This window comes from Capricornis sumatraensis, chromosome X (genome assembly GCF_032405125.1).
Source record: "Capricornis sumatraensis isolate serow.1 chromosome X, serow.2, whole genome shotgun sequence".
Taxonomy (NCBI): Eukaryota; Metazoa; Chordata; class Mammalia; order Artiodactyla; family Bovidae; genus Capricornis; species Capricornis sumatraensis.
In genome coordinates this window covers 26,895,556-26,913,475 of record NC_091092.1, presented here as the reverse complement: position 1 = coordinate 26,913,475, position 17,920 = coordinate 26,895,556, and the positions used below count along the sequence as shown (strand labels likewise).

At 52.0% G+C, this 17,920-nt stretch overlaps 1 protein-coding gene across 3 annotated transcripts in view; it reads right to left on the bottom strand.

Annotated features, from left to right (window-relative positions):
• The window catches only part of LONRF3 (LON peptidase N-terminal domain and ring finger 3), a 34,383-nt gene extending 22,822 nt beyond the window's left edge, over positions 1-11,561 (bottom strand). Inside the window, exons 1-3 of one of the 3 annotated variants that reach the window (XM_068962764.1) lie at positions 10,745-11,561; positions 7,881-7,999; positions 4,261-4,383 (exon numbers count right to left, since the gene is read on the bottom strand). In XM_068962764.1, coding sequence (XP_068818865.1) covers positions 4,261-4,383; positions 7,881-7,999; positions 10,745-11,561 — 1,059 coding nt within the window. Of the gene's footprint in view, positions 1-15; positions 172-4,260; positions 4,384-7,880; positions 8,000-10,744 lie in introns of those variants that run through there. The other 2 variants (XM_068962766.1, XM_068962765.1) reach the window with 2 other exon arrangements.
• Positions 11,562-17,920: the final 6,359 nt, after the last annotated feature.

Genomic DNA, 17,920 nt, shown 5'->3' with positions numbered 1-17,920 from the left:
TGAGTGGAGTTTTACCTGTGACAACTTTGGTAGATTATGGCTGGTGCCTTCAGTAGCCAATGACTCTACGTGTTCCTTTAATCTAGGGTGAGGTGCCAACAGCTTCAGTATATCGGGAGAATGTTCCTGAGAGGCCCCCGGGAATGATGGTGTAAAGAAACTAAGGAGAAGCTGGGACATAAAACAGAAGACTTCACTACTTAAGTCTCTACAGGTGCTCGGGTGAAGGGCAGGGGTGGGAGGGCGGGAAGGGACAAAGGGTACAGCTTGTGGGGCCAAACCCCAGGGAGGAAGACTTGGACCAAAGACCCCAACACAGCGGGGCAGGGATCCTCCTTCAGCTCATCAGAATCACCTGGGAAGCTTATGAGACTTCCAGGTTCCAAGTTCCCATGCCTGGCTCCCCTGGGTCTGAAGTGTGGCCAGGAATCTGAATTTGGAAAAGGCACTACAGATCTGCCTTTGTCTCCCAGTTACCACCACTCCGCTGCTACCCTTCCGCAGAAAGATCTGCAGGGGGATTTCAAAACCTGTCTAGGAGGAAAGAGGCCGAGGAGAAGGCAGGAGACCAGCATCAGCTGGGGGACCTGGAGTCGTGTCTGAGACGCCCCCCTGGGGAGAACGCAACAAATGTCACCAAGGTTCCTCTGTATGTTGCCCCTCCCCGTCTGCCTGTTTTGCCTCTCCTCCCCGACCACCAGCCCTGGATCATGAATCCCTTCAGCAGTGATGTGTTAGTAAAAGCAGAGCCGAGTCTTCCTCCCTCTTCTCCCAGCCTTTCTTCCTACTTTCTAGCCTTCACTTTCCAGAGAATGTCAAGTCACTTCAATGATTGGGGTGGAGGTGGGGGACAACAGGCTGGTTCTAGTCTATGGTTGGCTTCCTCTGCAACTGAGTAAGCTGGGGATGAGGGTGGGGCAGATACAAGATCCAGAAGGGAGTCAAAGATACGTGATCTGGTGGAGGCTGCCCCATCAACCACCTGCATCCTTGCTTCAGTTCTCTCCTGTGAAAGTGCCAATTATCTGTATACATAGGTATTTTTGTATGTAACACATAACCCAGGAAGGCAGGTCACTTGCTTCTAAAACATATTCACATGCTTTCTGCTGAGACCAACTAAAGGGAGCCCCACCCCTTCCTCTAGGTAACAGGGTATTAACTGATCAGGGGAATCTGACCGAAACTGGGATCAAACTCTCTCCAGTTTGATTTCTTTCCTTACTGGGCCCCAGCAGTTCCTTCACGATGTTTCTTCTGATGTCAGCACTTTCCACGTGGCCAAGCCCTGCTCATCCTTCAAGGCTCAGCTCCAGGGCTCCCTTCTTCTCTTCCTCCAGTCTCCCTGATCTCTCCCATCCTTCCGTGTTCTCAACTGCACCAGAAGATAGTGCCCTACCCTCCCCAGTCTGGTGTTAGCCTCAAACTGCATTGCAAATGTTAAGTCTTGCTCTCTACAGATGCTCAGTTTCTGGTGGGCACATGACTGATGTCCAACAAATACTCATCACACTGGACGGAACTGAGTTAAGACACCAGCCATCCTAGGGCCCAGAGAGAGGCCTAGGGTTCAGGCCCAAAGCCCCCAGATGACAGATGTCTCTGTTTCCTTCCAGTTCTAAGTTGGTACAGGAATGAGACGGGAGGTTCTCACACTGACCAGGGCTGTAAATGCCAACTTTCAGAGACTCCTCCTTTGCTGGAGCCAAATTTGGCTCTCAGGGGCCTCTGAGTGACCCACTGGGAACCACCTCTGAAGGGCTCCCCCTGGAATTCTCCCGCAGAGAGACGTAGCAAGCCATAGGGCACCCCCAGGTACAAGGATACGAGCGCAGAGTGTGGTAGGAGGGGAAGAGAGGCAGAGAGGGAAGCTTAGAGGAAACTAGGGAAAGGAACAGCAGCACTGAGCTTCCTCCTCCGCAACCTAAGACCTCACTGAAGGCCTTCCCAGTGGCTTTGGAAAACAAAAGTTGGGGTCAACTCTCAGTGAAAATGAGCATTCCACATACGAATGGAAGTCAATTTCACTTCAGCATCAGCCTTGGAAAGGCCCAGGTGGGTCAAGAAGTCCAAAAAGAATCTGAGGTAAAGACAAACACTGAAAAGAAACCCAGGCCTGTAAGTGACAAAGGCAGCTAAGTCATGCCAAGTGAACCTGGACCATCTTTATCCCTGGAAAGGGGAACAATCCAGCAAACAAGCACAGAGGGTCCTCAGCGTTCTTAACTAAGTGCCATGTCCTCACCTCACTCCATCGAAATTTGCCTCTAAATTCTCACCCTAGCTTCAGAACTCTGGAACACTCATCACAGGCAAATGTTCGATTGTATTATCTGGCATTTATATTATATTATAGAACCAGTGCAAGAGTATAAGGTCCTGGAGGCCTGAGACTGTGGCTTATGCCTCTTTGGGTCTCCAGAGCTTAGCACAGTTCTTGCCCCATCCCATTAAGGCAGCTGTGGAAATGACACTGCATGCATTCTTACATGCTAAGTCGTTTCAGTCGTGTCCAACTCTTCTTGATCCCATGGGCTGTAGCCTGTCAGGCTCCTCTGTCCATAGGATTCCCCAGGCAAGAATACTGGAGTGGGTTGTCATTTTCTCCTCCAGGGGATCTTCCCAACCCAGGGATCGAACCTGCATCTCCTGCATTGGCAGGCGGATTCTTTACCACTCAGCCACCTGGGAAATGATACTAGGTGGTCTATAAAGTGGGTGGGAAATAGGATCAACCCAAATGATGACACCAAGAGCCTCTCAGGCCAACTGGGAAATGGACAAATGAGAGTAAAGAAATCACTCTCTCCCGGCTCCACACCTGCCTCTGTTGGCCTTTGCACACTCTGTTCTTCTAACCACCTTTGTGCATACGTCCCAGAGCTGGATAACCCCACTGCTCCTCTCCCCCAGTCTCAGCAGTGGGTCCTGAGACTCCTGACTCAGCCTCCCAGGCCAGTAGGATAGTGGAGCAGCTCACAAGGCAGACTCTGGAAGCAGGGGGAGTTGGGTTTGGTTGCTCTTCCACCGATCATTAGGTTCATGACCTCAGGAAAGGCACCAAACCTCAGCTTCCTCATCTGTTTCATCTGTAACATAGGGATAAATGATAGTACCTACTCTCATAGAGACGTTGTGGGGATTTAATTATAGCTTCCCCATAAAGTCCACAGAACAGTGCTCGGTGCACAAGAAATGTTCAATAAATGTTTGCCATTACTACTATTATTACTCACACTGTGGACTACAGTTAAGATTTGGGGAAGGGTCCACAGCTTGGAGCAATTCTCTGCCACCAGCCACCAGCTGGTTAGCTCCTACTAACCAGCCCAAAGTAACTTCCCAGAACCTCCAGTGCTCAGCTGCCCCTAGTTCAATGATTTTGCTGAAGATTCCTTTTTGGAGCCTTCAGAAACCAGTCCTGTCTCTTGCTCCCTTTCTTCATCCACTGCTCTGCCAAAGCACCCTGGGACAGAGGCACCTGGGGAGCAGTGGTGAACAGGGGGCGGGGCACAAGCATAGCAGAGGTTCCCGCTGACTGTCAGCATCCCGTTTCCAGGCCAACGAGCCAGACACTGAGAGAGCACACTGCAGAACAATAAGCAACAAAGTCTACGAACTGAGGATGCTTGAGCAGTCACTGATGTGCCCAGTATCTCATGCAGTTAAAAAAAAAACACAACCACATCCTCCAGCGACTCAAGAACTGGGATGACTGGATTATACTGTCATGGTCCCCAACTTATATCACATATGTGTTTCATTTCTAGCAAAGAAGCTGAAGGTTGGAGTTCTGCATATGGCAAGGCAGATGGGACCAAACACCCCTTGTGAGGAGCTGGCCACCCTGTGTGGCTGGTGAAGCTGTGACTCAGCCCAAGGAAAGTTCTAAAACTGCCTCACACCCGGGATCTCTGGCCAACAGCCAGAGTCTCCTCTGTGGGCCTCCATCTCCATGTTAACTTATTTGGTTTTATTTTTTTGTTTGTTTGTTTGTATTCTGAGTCAAAGAGGCAAACACATTCCTCACAGGCTCCTACAGAAATGTAGGAACTGCTCAATCTGATTGTACATGCCAAAAGGATGGTGTTTCTGGGTCATCAACTGGCATCTGTGTCTTGCTCCTGTCCCCTCAACCCAGGAAACCATCCACTCTGGACCCCCAACCCTAGGGAAGGCAGTTCCCTCACTCCCTGCCCTGGAGAGGACAGAGGGCTGGAAGCCCATTGGGCAGCTGGACCTGACGTCATCTCAACTCACCCTTTGGGCTTCAGCTCTTGCTCTTTTGTTCCTTCCATCGAGGGACACACAATATAGAAACTCTCTTAGTGCTTCCTCCACCTTGCCAAGGGTGGCTAAGGCTTGCGCTTTTCTGAAGTGTGCCTGGAAGAAAACATGAGCATTCAGTCCCATTCTTCTCCACCTCTTGACATTGCTATCATTCATAACATCAGCTAAATTACTTCCTGGGTGTTTACCGTCATGTGAGGGCTTTAAAAGGACTATCTTATCCACAGCCTTATCGTGTAAGCCAGGGCTGTCCAACCCCTAGGCCACTGTACCAGTACCAGTCTGTGGCCTGTCAGGACCTGGGCCACACATTAGGAGGTGAGCAGCAGGCGAGCAAGCAGAGCTTCATCCATATTTACAGACGCTCCCCATCACTCGCATTTCTGCCTGAGCTCCTTCTCCTGGCAGCATAATAAATGTAATGCACTTGAATCATTCCCAAACCATTTCCCCCCACACCCCCCAACATCTGTGGAAAATTTGTCTTCCATGAAACCAGTCCCTGGTGCCAAATAGGTTGGGGACTGCTGGTGTAGGCAATTGTTCTGAAGCCCATTTTCAGGAAAATAAAACTGAGACCCAGAGAAGTGACTTGCCTGAAGTAACCTGGCTGGAAAATTGTGGAATCAGATTGACAGCCTGGGAATGACTGATATAGAAGACCAGATTCACAACCACTGTGCCATACTACCACCACCCCCCACCCCCTGCCCCACCATTGTATTGGAGGAGGCATCAGATGTAGTAAGAACTCCCATCTGAGGTCACACTAACCAGCTTTCAGGACCTGCCTGGATGGGCCTTCCTGTTAACCAGTCTGTCAAGCAGAGACCTAGTCCATGTTGCTGGCTGAGTGACCACCCACACTCAGTGATCACTTATTAGAAGAGGCCCAAGTGAGCCAAGGCATGTGACCTCTTTAAGACCCTGAAGCCAGCTAGTGGCAAATCTGGAACTAGCACTGGGAGCTTCCCCACCAAGCCCTTCCGGACGCTAACCAGGGGCTGCACAAACGCTTTGGCTCCAGTGGATTCAGCTCATTTCTGCTCCCTCACCACATCTTGAAATCGTATAAGAAGTTTTAGGGTTTCTCAGGGTCCAAATTAAACTGCCCTGGGGGAGAAACCTTAAGGGGCAGGAGAGGAGCATCCTGGGGAAGATGGAGGAGAAAGAAGAGAAGTGAGAAGAGGGTTGTCTTCTCTCTGTGCCTGGCAGCTTGGCTTAGAGGCTGCCCCTCAGTGGCCTGCTCCCCAGGCCTTTGCCTACACGCTGACCCCAAGTCTAACTTAGGGAAGGCAACAATCCAGGTTGTGGCGGCTGGGCACTCTAATACATGGACCTCCCCTTCGGACATGCCTCTGTGGGCCCTGGTGCCTCCTGGCTTGGGCCTGGCTTACAGGAGCCAGCCAGAATCTGCCTACTTGAGCAGTGGCCCCTGCTCCAAGCCTCTTGGGGGTCTCTCCCTGAATTGTGCCCTCCCTCTCCTTCCGGAGCTGGATGCTCCCAGCAGTGCTTGCCAGGGGCCCTCTGGAGAAAGGCCTGCCTGACATTTCAAGGTGGCTAGAGGGTGTTAAGTGCTGGGAGACTGGCAGTTTTGGGGATCTGACCAATCATACCAAGTAGCAACCCATATACTCCACCTGCTCAGGGCAGCCAGCTCAGTTGTCATACTTTCAGGAGAGTTCCAGCCCTGGCTGGGTGGCTGGAATAGGGATGTACGAAGTGAACACCTCTCATAGGAGCGTTTCATACAGAAATGGTGGGAAATCCATAAACTGGGGTGTGAGGTGGCTTTGAATCAGAGGCATCAGTTCCAGTCTTCTTTCAATTCCCAAGTCCATAAAGTTCTATCATCACTGCCTCTCTGCTTAACCCAGCACTTAGGGAAAATGAACTTCTGTTTAATATTTTCACCAACTCTTCCTTCACTGGGGAAGTCACTTTTCCCATTTCATCCAAAATGGTCCACTGCTTACTTAGCCCTGTTTCCCACTGCACTATCGAGGTCCCTGCCTCGATGTGGTTTAGAATGGGAGCAGAAACAGTCACAAGAGATGTCCTCTTACCCCCAGGTCGCTCACTGGCCTGCACTGCTACAAGGCCTGAAATACTCCCAGTGAAGTTCCTTTGGGTTAAGACATTGGTGAGTTTGAATAAACCGTAAATGTGTTCCTTGGGAAAGAGGATATATTAATCTATCATCACTCATGAAAACTTTCTCATGAAAGAGTATGAGATTCACTCTGACATTAATGACCTCAGTATGCAGCTCCCCAGTGTTTTATCTGAAGTTCCCCAAATCCAAAAAAAAAAAAAAAAGGCTGATAATCCAACATTTTCATAAGCTTGACATCAAAAGTCATTAGGTGGCAAATCTTGATCTAAAATGATATGTGTTACAGTCTTCTTCCCACTTAGTGTGAATTTTCATGTAATATGCTGCAGAAATATTATTGTGTTTGACTATGGGGCACTGTCTAGGGCTGATACCTGGTCTTAGTGAAACTGGAAACATTCTGGATTCTGAACATATCCAGCTCTATGGGATTCAGATAAGGGATTATGGACTTGGCCTTGGATGAAGTGGGTTTCAGAGGACAGCATCCTGGGGCTGCGTAGAGAGCACTACAATGTTACGGTTCATAGAACAGACTCTTGGTCAAGCTGGCCTGGAACCAGCACTGCCCCCCTGCAAGGTGATGAGGGCAGAGAGCAAGATCTATGTTTTGCAAACAAGGACACCTAGGGTTCTGAGAGTGAAGTGACTTCCCTATGGTCATTCAGCTTGCAGGTATAGAATCCAGGCTCAAATCTAATCTTCTAAACCAACTATTGACATGTGGCTGAAGGCTAGTCCTGAGGAAGGCTGGACAGAGATACAGGAAGTGACATTGTGCATCCTGGCATCTTGAAAGAGGCTGAACCTGTCTTTCTCCCCTCCCCACTCCCACCCCACACCCTCATGTGACCTACATGTTTAGGGAAAGCAGCAGGCTGACTGACTACATTAAGGACTTCAGATGGCAGAACCAAACAGCAATGTTTCTCTTCCCCTCCTCTCTCTAGCGTCCTGGGAAAATAATGGTGATGATGATGATGTTGGCAAATACATACAATGCTATATGCCAGGCATTGTTCTAAGTATCTGCCTGCATTAGCTCATGTCGTCCTCACAACAGGTCGTCTCCCCCTGTTAAGTAGATGCTTTGAATATCCTCATTTTATAGGTGAGGAGATGAGGCACAAGGAGGTTAAGCAATTTGGCCAAGGCCACATAGCTAGTAAAAGTAGCAGGGCTAGGACAGAAACTCGGGCAGTCTGGCTCCCAAGTTCAAGTTCTAAAGAATCGCAAATTCCAGGCTGCTTTGCAAGTCATCAGTTTAAGATCAAATTGGGACAGAACTCAGCTCTCTTGTCACCCTTTGTCAAGGGACTCCCCCCACCAGCTCCTATGAAGAGCCTTTCCCCTGCTCTGAGTGAGCTCTAGTGCCCCTACCCACCGCTTCCCCCCCAAACCCCCAGTGGCAGTCCTCCCTGCCAGTTCCTGTCCTCAGTACAATTCCTTCCCACTCTTCCCATCCCACACTCACCTTAAACCCCATGGGGCGGAGCTTACATGCTATTTCCGCATCATGCAATGCATCCTCATGAGACTCCAAGGTGAAATAAATTTGAGACCGGTTGCTGTAAAGCAAATGGTCATTTGGAGCTGCCAAAATGAGAGGAAACAAAAAAAAAACACAAAAAAAAACCTTGAGCAAAATGGCAAGTTTTCTAGGACTTCTCTAGTAGTGACCCAAAAGTGTAAGCTTAATCTCCAGCCCTAGTATTGCCCTGCCTACCACACCCCCAGCCACTCTAGGTCTGAGCGTTCCCAACTGTAAGGAAGTCATTATCCCCCCTCTCTCAAGCAGTTCCTTAGAGGGCCTGTGGGGTCAGTAGTGCATTATTAGCAATTCTAACACAGAGCAAATTCTGGCGCCCTGCTTCATGGCTGTGGCTAGGAACTGGCAGCCTAGCTTCTGAGTGAGGTATTGCCCACAAGGAAACAGGCCAGGGAAGAGGGAGAGGTGGTGGCTGGATGTGATCCCCATTCTTGCCACCAGAAAAGTCCAAGTTAGTCTTATCAGCAACATCTTTGTCTACAAACCCCAACACATATGACGTTTCTCTTAAGAAAACAGAAATGCATTTGCAAGGCTCCATCATCTCATTACAGATGGGCAGATATGAATGGGCTGGAACAAGGCTTCTGGGAATAAAGTGAGATTAGCTCTCATCAATACTCTAAATCGGTAGACCCAGGGCTGGAAAGATCTTTAGAGATCACCTGGTTCAAGCAACCCAATCTTCAAGGAAAATCAAGTTTGAGAGGTGAAGGCATTTGCTCAAAGCCTAGCTAGCTGATCAGAGTCATTGCTACCTTGACAGACTTTGAATCTGGGGTAAGAGACAGGTTCCTTTTTTTCTGAAGGACAGTATAGCACTTAGAATAATAGAAAGAGAGACTGGCCACTTTCTAGCACAAAGATACTCTTTGTTGGGGAGGCCCCTTTCCTCTTTGAAGGGTGAAGAGGTCTTCACATTTTCACCCCGGATCCTAAGTGGTCCAAGGATGAACCCCCAGGGAAAGTGATGACAGTAACCAAGACAGAGGAGGAAGAGGGAAGGAAAGGGCTTTCCTGGCTCTTAAGGGACAGCTGGGGCTTCCCTTGTGGCTCAGCTGGTAAGGAATCCACCCGCAGTGCAGGAGACCTAGGTTCGATCAGGAATGGAACCTTCCTTTGAGATCCTGGCTTCAGCAGGCTCTACCTGTCTCCTTCATAATATTCTGCTCTTCCCTAGAGACTGGGCTCCAGCTTCTGCTGTGGGAACAGGCTTTGTTGTTGTTTTCCCCCAGGGGTGTGCAGAGGGTTTGCATGGGTGCCCATTACTTGCTCTTAAGACATCAGTTAAGAGTTTACAGCCTCCTCTGTTCATTTCCTGCAGCACAAGCCAGCCTGGTGGCAGCGGACAAGGTGCTCTGCTTGGGCACATGGGTCGGGGGTTGGGGGGTGAGAGTGTTCCCCAGTCCATCTTCACTCTTCCCCCTCCCCCATTACCTGTTGCAAGCTCGGGTGAAGATTCAACACGTGGAGACTGCAGCCCACCCCCTCCTCCACCGTCCAAGCAGGGCTCAGGGCACCCTCGGACCCCAGAATCCTGTCTGCCCAGCCCTGTCGCCTTCTCCCTGGCACGCCTCGCCAGACACCGCGCCCCACCGCTGAGCTCCTGGCAGCCGGCCCGAGCTGGGCAATACCCGTCGCTTGTCGCTGGGCGGCCACTTCCTGGGTCCAGACGTGGGGGGTTGGGGGTAGTCGTTCCCTGAGGGAACTCAGGCGCCCTAGTGCGGCCAGAGGCGCGGGGCTGCCCATGTTGCCCTTGAGGCCGCAGAGCCCACCCATCCGTCTTCAGGCGGCACGGAAAAGCTGGGAAGAGGCGGCCCCCTTGGCAGCCAGTCCAGTGTCCTCAGGGATCCCTGAGCCGTCGCCCGCCCCGTCGCCCTCTGGGCTGGAGGGCTAGGGTTCGAAGCGAGGGCGCAGGCTGCGGGCAGGCGGCGCGGGAGGGGGGACGGGGAGGGCATCTATTTCAGCCGAGGATCGTGTGATAGGAAGCGGTGACAATGAGTCACAGGGCAGCGGGGCGCGAGAGCTCCTGCCCCCCCCCACCCCGCCCGCACACGCTCCCGGGATGGTTTCCGAGGCGAGCGTGGCCCACTTCGGTTACCTCAGCCGTTACACAATCCCGCCCGCCCGCGCGGAGGAGGGGCTGCCCGGCCCGGGCCGCTCGCGGCCCTTATGCAACCAGTGCTCTCCTGACCTAATTCCATGCCGGACTCACCCCACCGGGAGCCGCGGCCCCGGAAGGGACAAGTCCCGGCCGGCAGGGCGGCCCCGGACCGGGAGGGAGCGGCAGACACAGGCGCCGACCGAACATCCCCGGCGGTCTGGAGCGCAGGGGCCCCGGCGCGCGAGTGGGAAGGGTGCGAAGTTCACCTCCCTGTTTGCAAGGTGTGGGCAGGTGTAAGAGGGGCTGGGGCACGCAGAGGGAGAAGGAGAAGGCGAGCCCGAGAAACAGAGACGGTGACACCAAGCAAGAGCCAGAGTGGCAAAGATGCGGAGAGAAAGGAAAAGACAGAGGAAACAGAGTGACACAAAGAGAAGCAGGGACTGAGACACGCAGGAACACACGAGCTAACAGGAGACATAAGACAAAGAGCAGGGAGACATACAGAGACCCAGAACAAGAGCAGACACAGAGAAAAAGTCGGAGAGGGAACTCCAGAGTTCCCCGCCCCCACTCCGGTCGCGGTGCATCCCACGGTCTGCGCGCCCTCCTCCGCCGGAGTCACCCCCAGCTCCCCTCCGGGCTCCAGCCCCCGCCCGCCCCGGCCCCGGCGGTACGGTGCGCTCACCCAGCCTAACTGCCTCGTTGTACTTCAGCAGGGCCGCCTCCACCTGGCGCTCGCGGTACAGCCGGTTGCCCTCGTGCCGGAGTTGCGACGCCCGTGCCGGGCCCGGGAACAACTTGCCAAGGAGGCCGCTGAGCACCACGTTGACCCGCAGCGGCGGCGGAGCCTGCTGCCCAGCCCGCCGGGTCCCGCGCGCCCGCCCGGTGGTCACCATCAACGCGGAGAGTTTGACGCCGCAGAGCGCACAGCGCCGATCCGCTGCCCGCCCGCGTTCCAGGCACAGTTTACAAAAGGTGTGGCCGCAGGACAAGGACACGGGGTCTGAGAGAAACCCATGGCACTTCCGGCACTTGAAGCCGTCCCACACCTCGGTGGCCTCGGCAGCTGTCACCGCCCCTGGTTCTTCCGCCGCCAGCGCACAGCTCCCAGCGCGGCTCCCGTCTGGGGGCTCGGGCGCCGGCTCCTCGGCTTGCGGGACGTTCTCGGCCAGGCAGCGCACCAGCTGCTCCAGCTGCTCGGCCACCAACTGCTGCCGCTCGGAGAGCTGTCGGTACACCTCGAGGGCTTCCCGGAGGCGCCCCCCAGACGCCAGGGCGTCGGCCTGCGTGAGTAGGACTTTGCACTCCGGCGTCGAGGCCCTCGGAGGCTGCTCCTGCTCCGGCAGCCGAGTCGGTAGAGGTGCGGGGCCTTCTGCAGCCGCCTCCGGGTGGGGGCCCGTGTCTCCGCGGGCCGCTGATGCCGCCGGTTCCGCCAGCTCTAAGTTGTTGCTGCCGAGCTCGGCGGGCAAGCTCAGCATCTGTCCAGTCTGAAATGAATCCATAGGGAGAGGGACACGCGTGGAGAAGAGGCGTCTAGGGGCGGGGGACGCGGAGATGGAAGCGGCGGCTGGAGGGAATCGGGGCTGCCACCGCCGCCGCTCTGCCGCGCGCCGGTCCCTGCCGCGCCTCCGCGAGCTCCATGCCGGCCGCCCCGCGCCGCCTAATAACTGTCTTGTCTCAGCAAAGTGTTATATAAAACGGCACCACGTGATGCGCCGCCTCGCCGCTCATTGGCCGGCGGCGGGGCGATTGTTACAAAACCAGACAGTTTTGTAACAGTGTTGCGCTTGCTTCTTTTGGCTTCGCTTTTCTTGGCTTCTTTTTGCAGTTGTTTGTGTTTACACTCTCTTATTTCTCCCCTCGCGATGTGGTTTCTTTTTGGAAAAGTGAAGAAGAAGGGGAAAAAAAAAAAAGCACCAATGTCTACTCTTGGGCTTCTCCGTCTCCAAACCCTATTCCATCCCACCTCCAAACCCCTCAGCAAACAGGTCCCCTCTGCCAGCCGCTCACTAACTGCCCCCTCCCCGCTCCAGAGGCCGGTACCTCGAGAAGCACAGTCCTCCAGGTCTTTAGGGACTTAGGAGGTTTGCGCTCCCAGGGGCGACAGCGGCTGTCTGCGAAAGGAAGCACCTTGGGAGTGTTCGGGGCAGCCCTTCACCTGGGTCCCTGCCCCGGCTCCTCTCATGCGGGGTCCCTGGCCACCTTCCCCAGGGAATCCCCCAAAAGTAGTAAGTGTGGTTATCCGAGGGCGCTTGGTCTCCTGTGCTGCGAGTGACTCCGAGCAGCCGGCCCAGCGGGCTCAGCACTTCGGCTGCGCTCGCAGAGCGGAAAGAACAAGCGGAGAAGATGCACTACCCGGCCGGGACCGGGAAGAGGCCCCCAGCGCGCCCTGCTTCTTCACCTCTCTCCCCTCCAGCGATGGAACCTGCGCCTGGGCGGGCGGCCGGCGCCCAGGCCCTGGGGGCCACTGGCCGGATGGGCGCGGCCGCAAGCACAAGGGCCGCCGGGTCAGTGGGTATTCTGGGGGCGTGGGAGAACCGCGAGGGGAAGACAGGAGCCTAGAGCGCGGCTCAGGAGAAAGTCTGCGAGTCCCGGCGCGCTCCAGCAGCCGGCTCAGCTGCCTCCAGGTCCGCTGCTCCAGAATGGAGAGTTCTGACACTGGCAAGTCACAGTGGGGTGGGGGTGGGGAGGAAGGGGGCTGTGCACAGCCTAAGTGCTTGGCTTACTGTGTCGAGGGTGCCCCGCTTACTTCCAGAAGGCCAGAGTGAACCGCCCACACTGTGTCTCCCTCCCGCCCCCACACTTCGGAAGGGAGCCAAAAGCACAAATAAGCAGACAGGCTCAGAGACTTAAAGGAATAACGCACTTCCCTCGGGGTCCGCTTCTCTGAGCAGGGAGGTAGGGGTCTGGGCTCGCCTCTGGCTCAGCGGGCCTCGGGAGTCAACGGGCCCTGGATATTGCCTGGAGCGGTGCCTGGGGAAGAGTGCTGTCCCATAGGCCTGAGGATCTACAATGGGTTCCTGCTATGGCCGTTTCTGAGCTGAATGACCTTGGGTAAGTGATCTAAGACTCTGAGAGGCAACGTTTTGGCTTCTGAACCAATGTCAGGAATGACAGGTTATGTTGCGGAGCTAAGAACCACAGTATCCATCCAGGCTATGTCTGTTTCCACTCTTTAATTCCCCGTGAGTCAACCCCAAGGTCCCAGAGAACAGGTACTTTGCAGCGATCCTTAGAGTCTCCCTCTAAGACAAGACAGGGGGAGAGAGTCAAAGGGGAGAAGGGACACGGGCACATAGGGGGAGGGGACCCAGAAAAGAAACCGAGGAACTCAGGATATAGCCAAGAAGGCACACATAGGAAAACTTGGCTAGCAGCCCTGGCTTTTTGTCATAACTTGATGTAAAGCTGAAACTCCAGTACTTTGGCCACCTCATGCGAAGAGTTGACTCATTGGAAAAGACACTGATGCTGGGAGGGATTGGGGGCAGGAGGAGAAGGGGATGACCGAGGATGAGATGGCTGGATGGCATCACAGACTCGATGGACGTGAGTATGAGTGAACTCCGGGAGATGGTGATGGACAGGGAGGACTGGCGTGCTGCAATTCATGGGGTCGCAAAGAGTCGGACACGACTGAGCGACTGAACTAAATTGAACTGATGTGAGACTTTGGGCCGGTCCTCCCACAAGAGATCTTGGTCCTAATGACCAAGTTCCCCTTGAACCTTGAGTGCCTTCTATCCTAAGACTAGATGTCATGATACTCAACTCAACTAATTAAGTACAAAAGACTAGTCCAGATGCTATAGGAGGTGGTGGCTTGGACAAGGGGGTGAAGTCAGCAGTACTGGTGGAAGGGCAGGTAATTAGATGGCTGTCCTCTTTTTCAAGGTCAGGCTTGAGCCAGATTTTGAAGCTAGGGAAGTCAGGGGACTGGCCAGGAGGCAGAGGAGAGGGCTGTGCCAGGCAGTTGGGGAGAAGCTGGGGCTCCTCCTATCTTGCTGTCTAAGGGGAGCTCCTTTTATCTTTCAGTTTCCCCTGTTACTCAGTGGGGTCCATCTTAGCCTGTTCAGGCTGCTATTACACAATGTCATAGACTGGGTGGTTTACAAACAAAAAAAGATATTTCTTATGGAGAAATGCATTTCTGGAGGCTGGGAAGTCCAAGATCAAAGTGCTGGCAGATCCACTGTCTGGTAAGAATCATCATCCTGACTCAAGCCAGTTGTCTTTTTGCTGTAACTTCACATGGTGGAAAAGGCAAGGATCTCTGTGAGGTCTTTTCTAAGTGCACGAATCACATTCATGAAGGCTCCACCCTCATGACCTAGTTCAGTTCAGTTCAGTCGCTCAGTCATGTCCGACTCTTTGTGACCCCATGAATCGCACCACGCCAGGCCTCCCTGTCCATCACCAACTCCGGGAGTTCACTCAGATTCACGTTCATCAAGTCAGTGATGCCATCCAGCCATCTCATCCTCTGTCATCCCCTTCTCCTCCTGCCCCCTATCCCTCTCAGCATCAAAGTCTTTTCCAATGAGTCAACTCTTCGCATGAGGTGGCCAAAGTATTGGAGTTTCAGCTTTAGAATCAGTCCTTCCAAAGAAATCCCAGGGCTGATCTCCTTCAGAATGGACTGGTTGGATCTCCTTGCAGTCCAAGGGACTCTCAAGACTCTTCTCCAACACCACACTTCAAAAGCATCAATTCTTCGGTGCTCAGCCTTCTTCACAGTCCAACTCTCACATCCATACATGACCACTGGAAAAACCACAGCCTTGACTAGACGGACTGTAGCCAGCAAAGTAATGTCTCTGCTTTTGAATATGCTATCTAGGTTGGTCATAACTTTCCTTCCAAGGAGTAAGCATCTTTTAATTTCATGGCTGCAGTCACCATCGGCAGTGATTTTGGAGCCCCCAAAAATAAAGTCTGACACTGTTTCCACTGTTTCCCCATCTATTTCCCATGGAGTGATGGGACCGGATGCCATGATCTTCATAGCTTTAAGCCAACTTTTTCACTCTCCTCTTTCACTTTCATCAAGAGGCTTTTTAGTTCCTCTTCACTTTCTGCCATAAGGGTGGTGTCATCTGCATATCTGAGGTTATTGATATTTCTCCTGGCAATCTTGATTCCACCTTGTGTTTCTTCCAGTCTAGCGTTTCTCATGATGTACTCTGCATATAAGTTAAATAAGCAGGGTGACAATATAAAGTCTTGACGTACTCCTTTTCCTATTTGGAACCAGTCTGTTGTTCCATGTCCAGTTCTAACTGTTGCTTCCTGACTTGCATACAGATTTCTCAAGAGGCAGGTCAGGTGGTCTGGTATTCCCATCTCTTGAAGAATTTTCCACAGTTTATTGTGATCCACACAGTCAAAGGGTTTGGCATAGTCAATAAAGCAGAAATAGATGTTTTTTCTGGAATTCTCTTGCTTTTTTGATGATTCAGTGGATGTTGACAATTTGATCTCTGGCTCCTCTGCCTTTTCTAAAACCAGCTTGAACATCTGGAAGTTCACGGTTCACGTATTGCTGAAGCCTGGCTTGGAGAATTTTGAGCATTACTTTACTAGCATGTGAGATGAGTGCAGTTGTGCGGTAGTTTGAGCATTCTTTGGCATTGCCTTTCTTTGGGATTGGAATGAAAGCGGACTTTTTCCAGTCCTGTGGCCACTGCTGAGTTTTCCAAATTTGCTGGCATATTGAGTGCAGCACTTTCGCAGCATCATCTTTCAGGATTTGAAATAGCTCAACTGGAATGCCATCACCTCCACTAGCTTTGTTTGTAGTGATGCTTTCTAAGGCCCACTTGACTTCACATTCCAGGATGTCTAGCTCTAGATGAGTGATCACACCATCGCTCTCAAAGGCCGCATCTCCAAATACCATCACATTGGGGATTATGTTTCAACATATGAATTCAGGCAGAGGACACAGTCTGTAGCAGGGTTCCCAGCATTAATTATCTGCCTGCCTCTTCTGGCACCTGTGAGGTGGGACAGTCTGTGGGGCAGGTAAAGAAATTCATATGAAAGGGCCATGAGATGGATAATAACGAAAACCTCTTAATTCAAGAATTATATCCCTTTGACAAGTTTTAAAACTAGATATTGGTTATCCAAAATTGTCTTCCAGATGCAGATTTTGGATGTGCTTTGTTCCCTGGACCACCTTGACAAGTCAGCATCCCCTGGGTTGGCTTCCCTCCCTTACCTGTCATGGGTGGAGAGACAAGGAGAAGCCCAAGTCGGGCAGGCCTGCAGACTTGGAATAGAAATGCTCTCATTAGGTAGTCCCTCTGGGCAGCTGTGGGTTCCCATGGCTAACCATGAAGTTAGGAATGTTCAAACTGCAGGGAGCAATGGTGCAAAAGGTAACACCATCCACTCACCAGACTCCATGAGAGTTTTACATTGTATTTTCAAATCAAGACTGCCTTCAGGATGACACCAAATGAGTTTCTATTAAACACTGGAAAATGTTACCACAATGCTTCTCTTTCCTTCTTTGTTTAAACAATTCCATTGATATTCATTGGTGAACCAACTTAAACCAATCTACTCAAAACTTCTTCTCCTCTGCCCTTAATAATTGAAGTTCCTAGAACTTGATGAAGCTAAGGAGAGAGGAGAAATGGATGACTTTTTTTCAGATGCAAATATTCCCTTTAGAGGGCTGAGTCCTTTAAACTTCCTTTTTTTTTTGGCCAGGATTCCCTCCTAGCTAAGGTTAACCAGGAAAAAGCCCACAAATTGATCTGTCCCTTTTTTTCAGCTGACTCACAGCAAGTTTCCCACCTGAGCTCTGAGGATCCTCTCTGGGGCCCAGAGGAGACAGCAAGCAGGGCTTGACTCCAGCTCCCCTCAACCGGGACAACTGGGCATTCACCAGTTTTACCTAGTGAGCTTCGGGGATGATTTCATTGAAGAAAGGCTTTCCCGTCCTTAAAATTAAAAAGTTTTAAAACGTTGACAAGTTTCATCTCTTTTAACAAATTTGTTGAGCATCTTCTCTGGACCAGGCACTTGACTCCCAGGTCTTCCCTTACATATGGTAGCACAGCTTTCCCCAGGCCGGCTAGGGGGCAAGGACTGGCCTCATGTCCTTCATCTCCTCCTCAGGGAACAACATGGAAACAGACTGTACTGAACATTGCAGTGGACATTCTGGCCCTAGATAGCAGTGAGCAGAGGGACAAGAGGAAAACCCAGCTGGTCTATGTCACACCTTTGCCCTGGATTGTTCACAGAGAGGGTGGGCAGTCCTACACTTGGGGTTAACAGTCCTACACTTGGGAAGGACTGGCAACAGCTCTGGAAGGGAAGAATTCAGCCCTAGCCAGGGAGCTGCAGTGAGGAATGAGCAACCCCCACCCCACCACCACCCCCCCCACTCCCCACACACACACACTAGGGGTGGAAGCTTGGCCAAAGCATTTACTTGTTCTTTAGTTGAGTTTCTCATTTTATAAACTGGGAGTGATCCATCAATGACATAGTTCTTACAGGAAAAAAAAAAAATAAGGCATGGTGGACATTAAAGACATTGACACGAAAAAGGCTGCCCCTGGCTAACCAGAGTAGTGAAAAAAATCCAGAGCTGAAAGAAACTTATATATCAGTCCTGGTTTCTCAAGTGAGGGACTGAGGGCTAGAGAAGGCAGGCGACTTGCTGCAGGTCACAATGGGAGTTTGTGACAGTGCCAAGATTGGAAGCTAGGGCTCTTGCCTCTTTGTTTAAAGTTCTTTCCATGTGACCAGAAAGCTTCCAAAGGACACAGAACACCTCCCAAATAAATAAGAAATGATTTCAGATTTCTGAATTACAAGATCTGCCATTCAACAAATATTT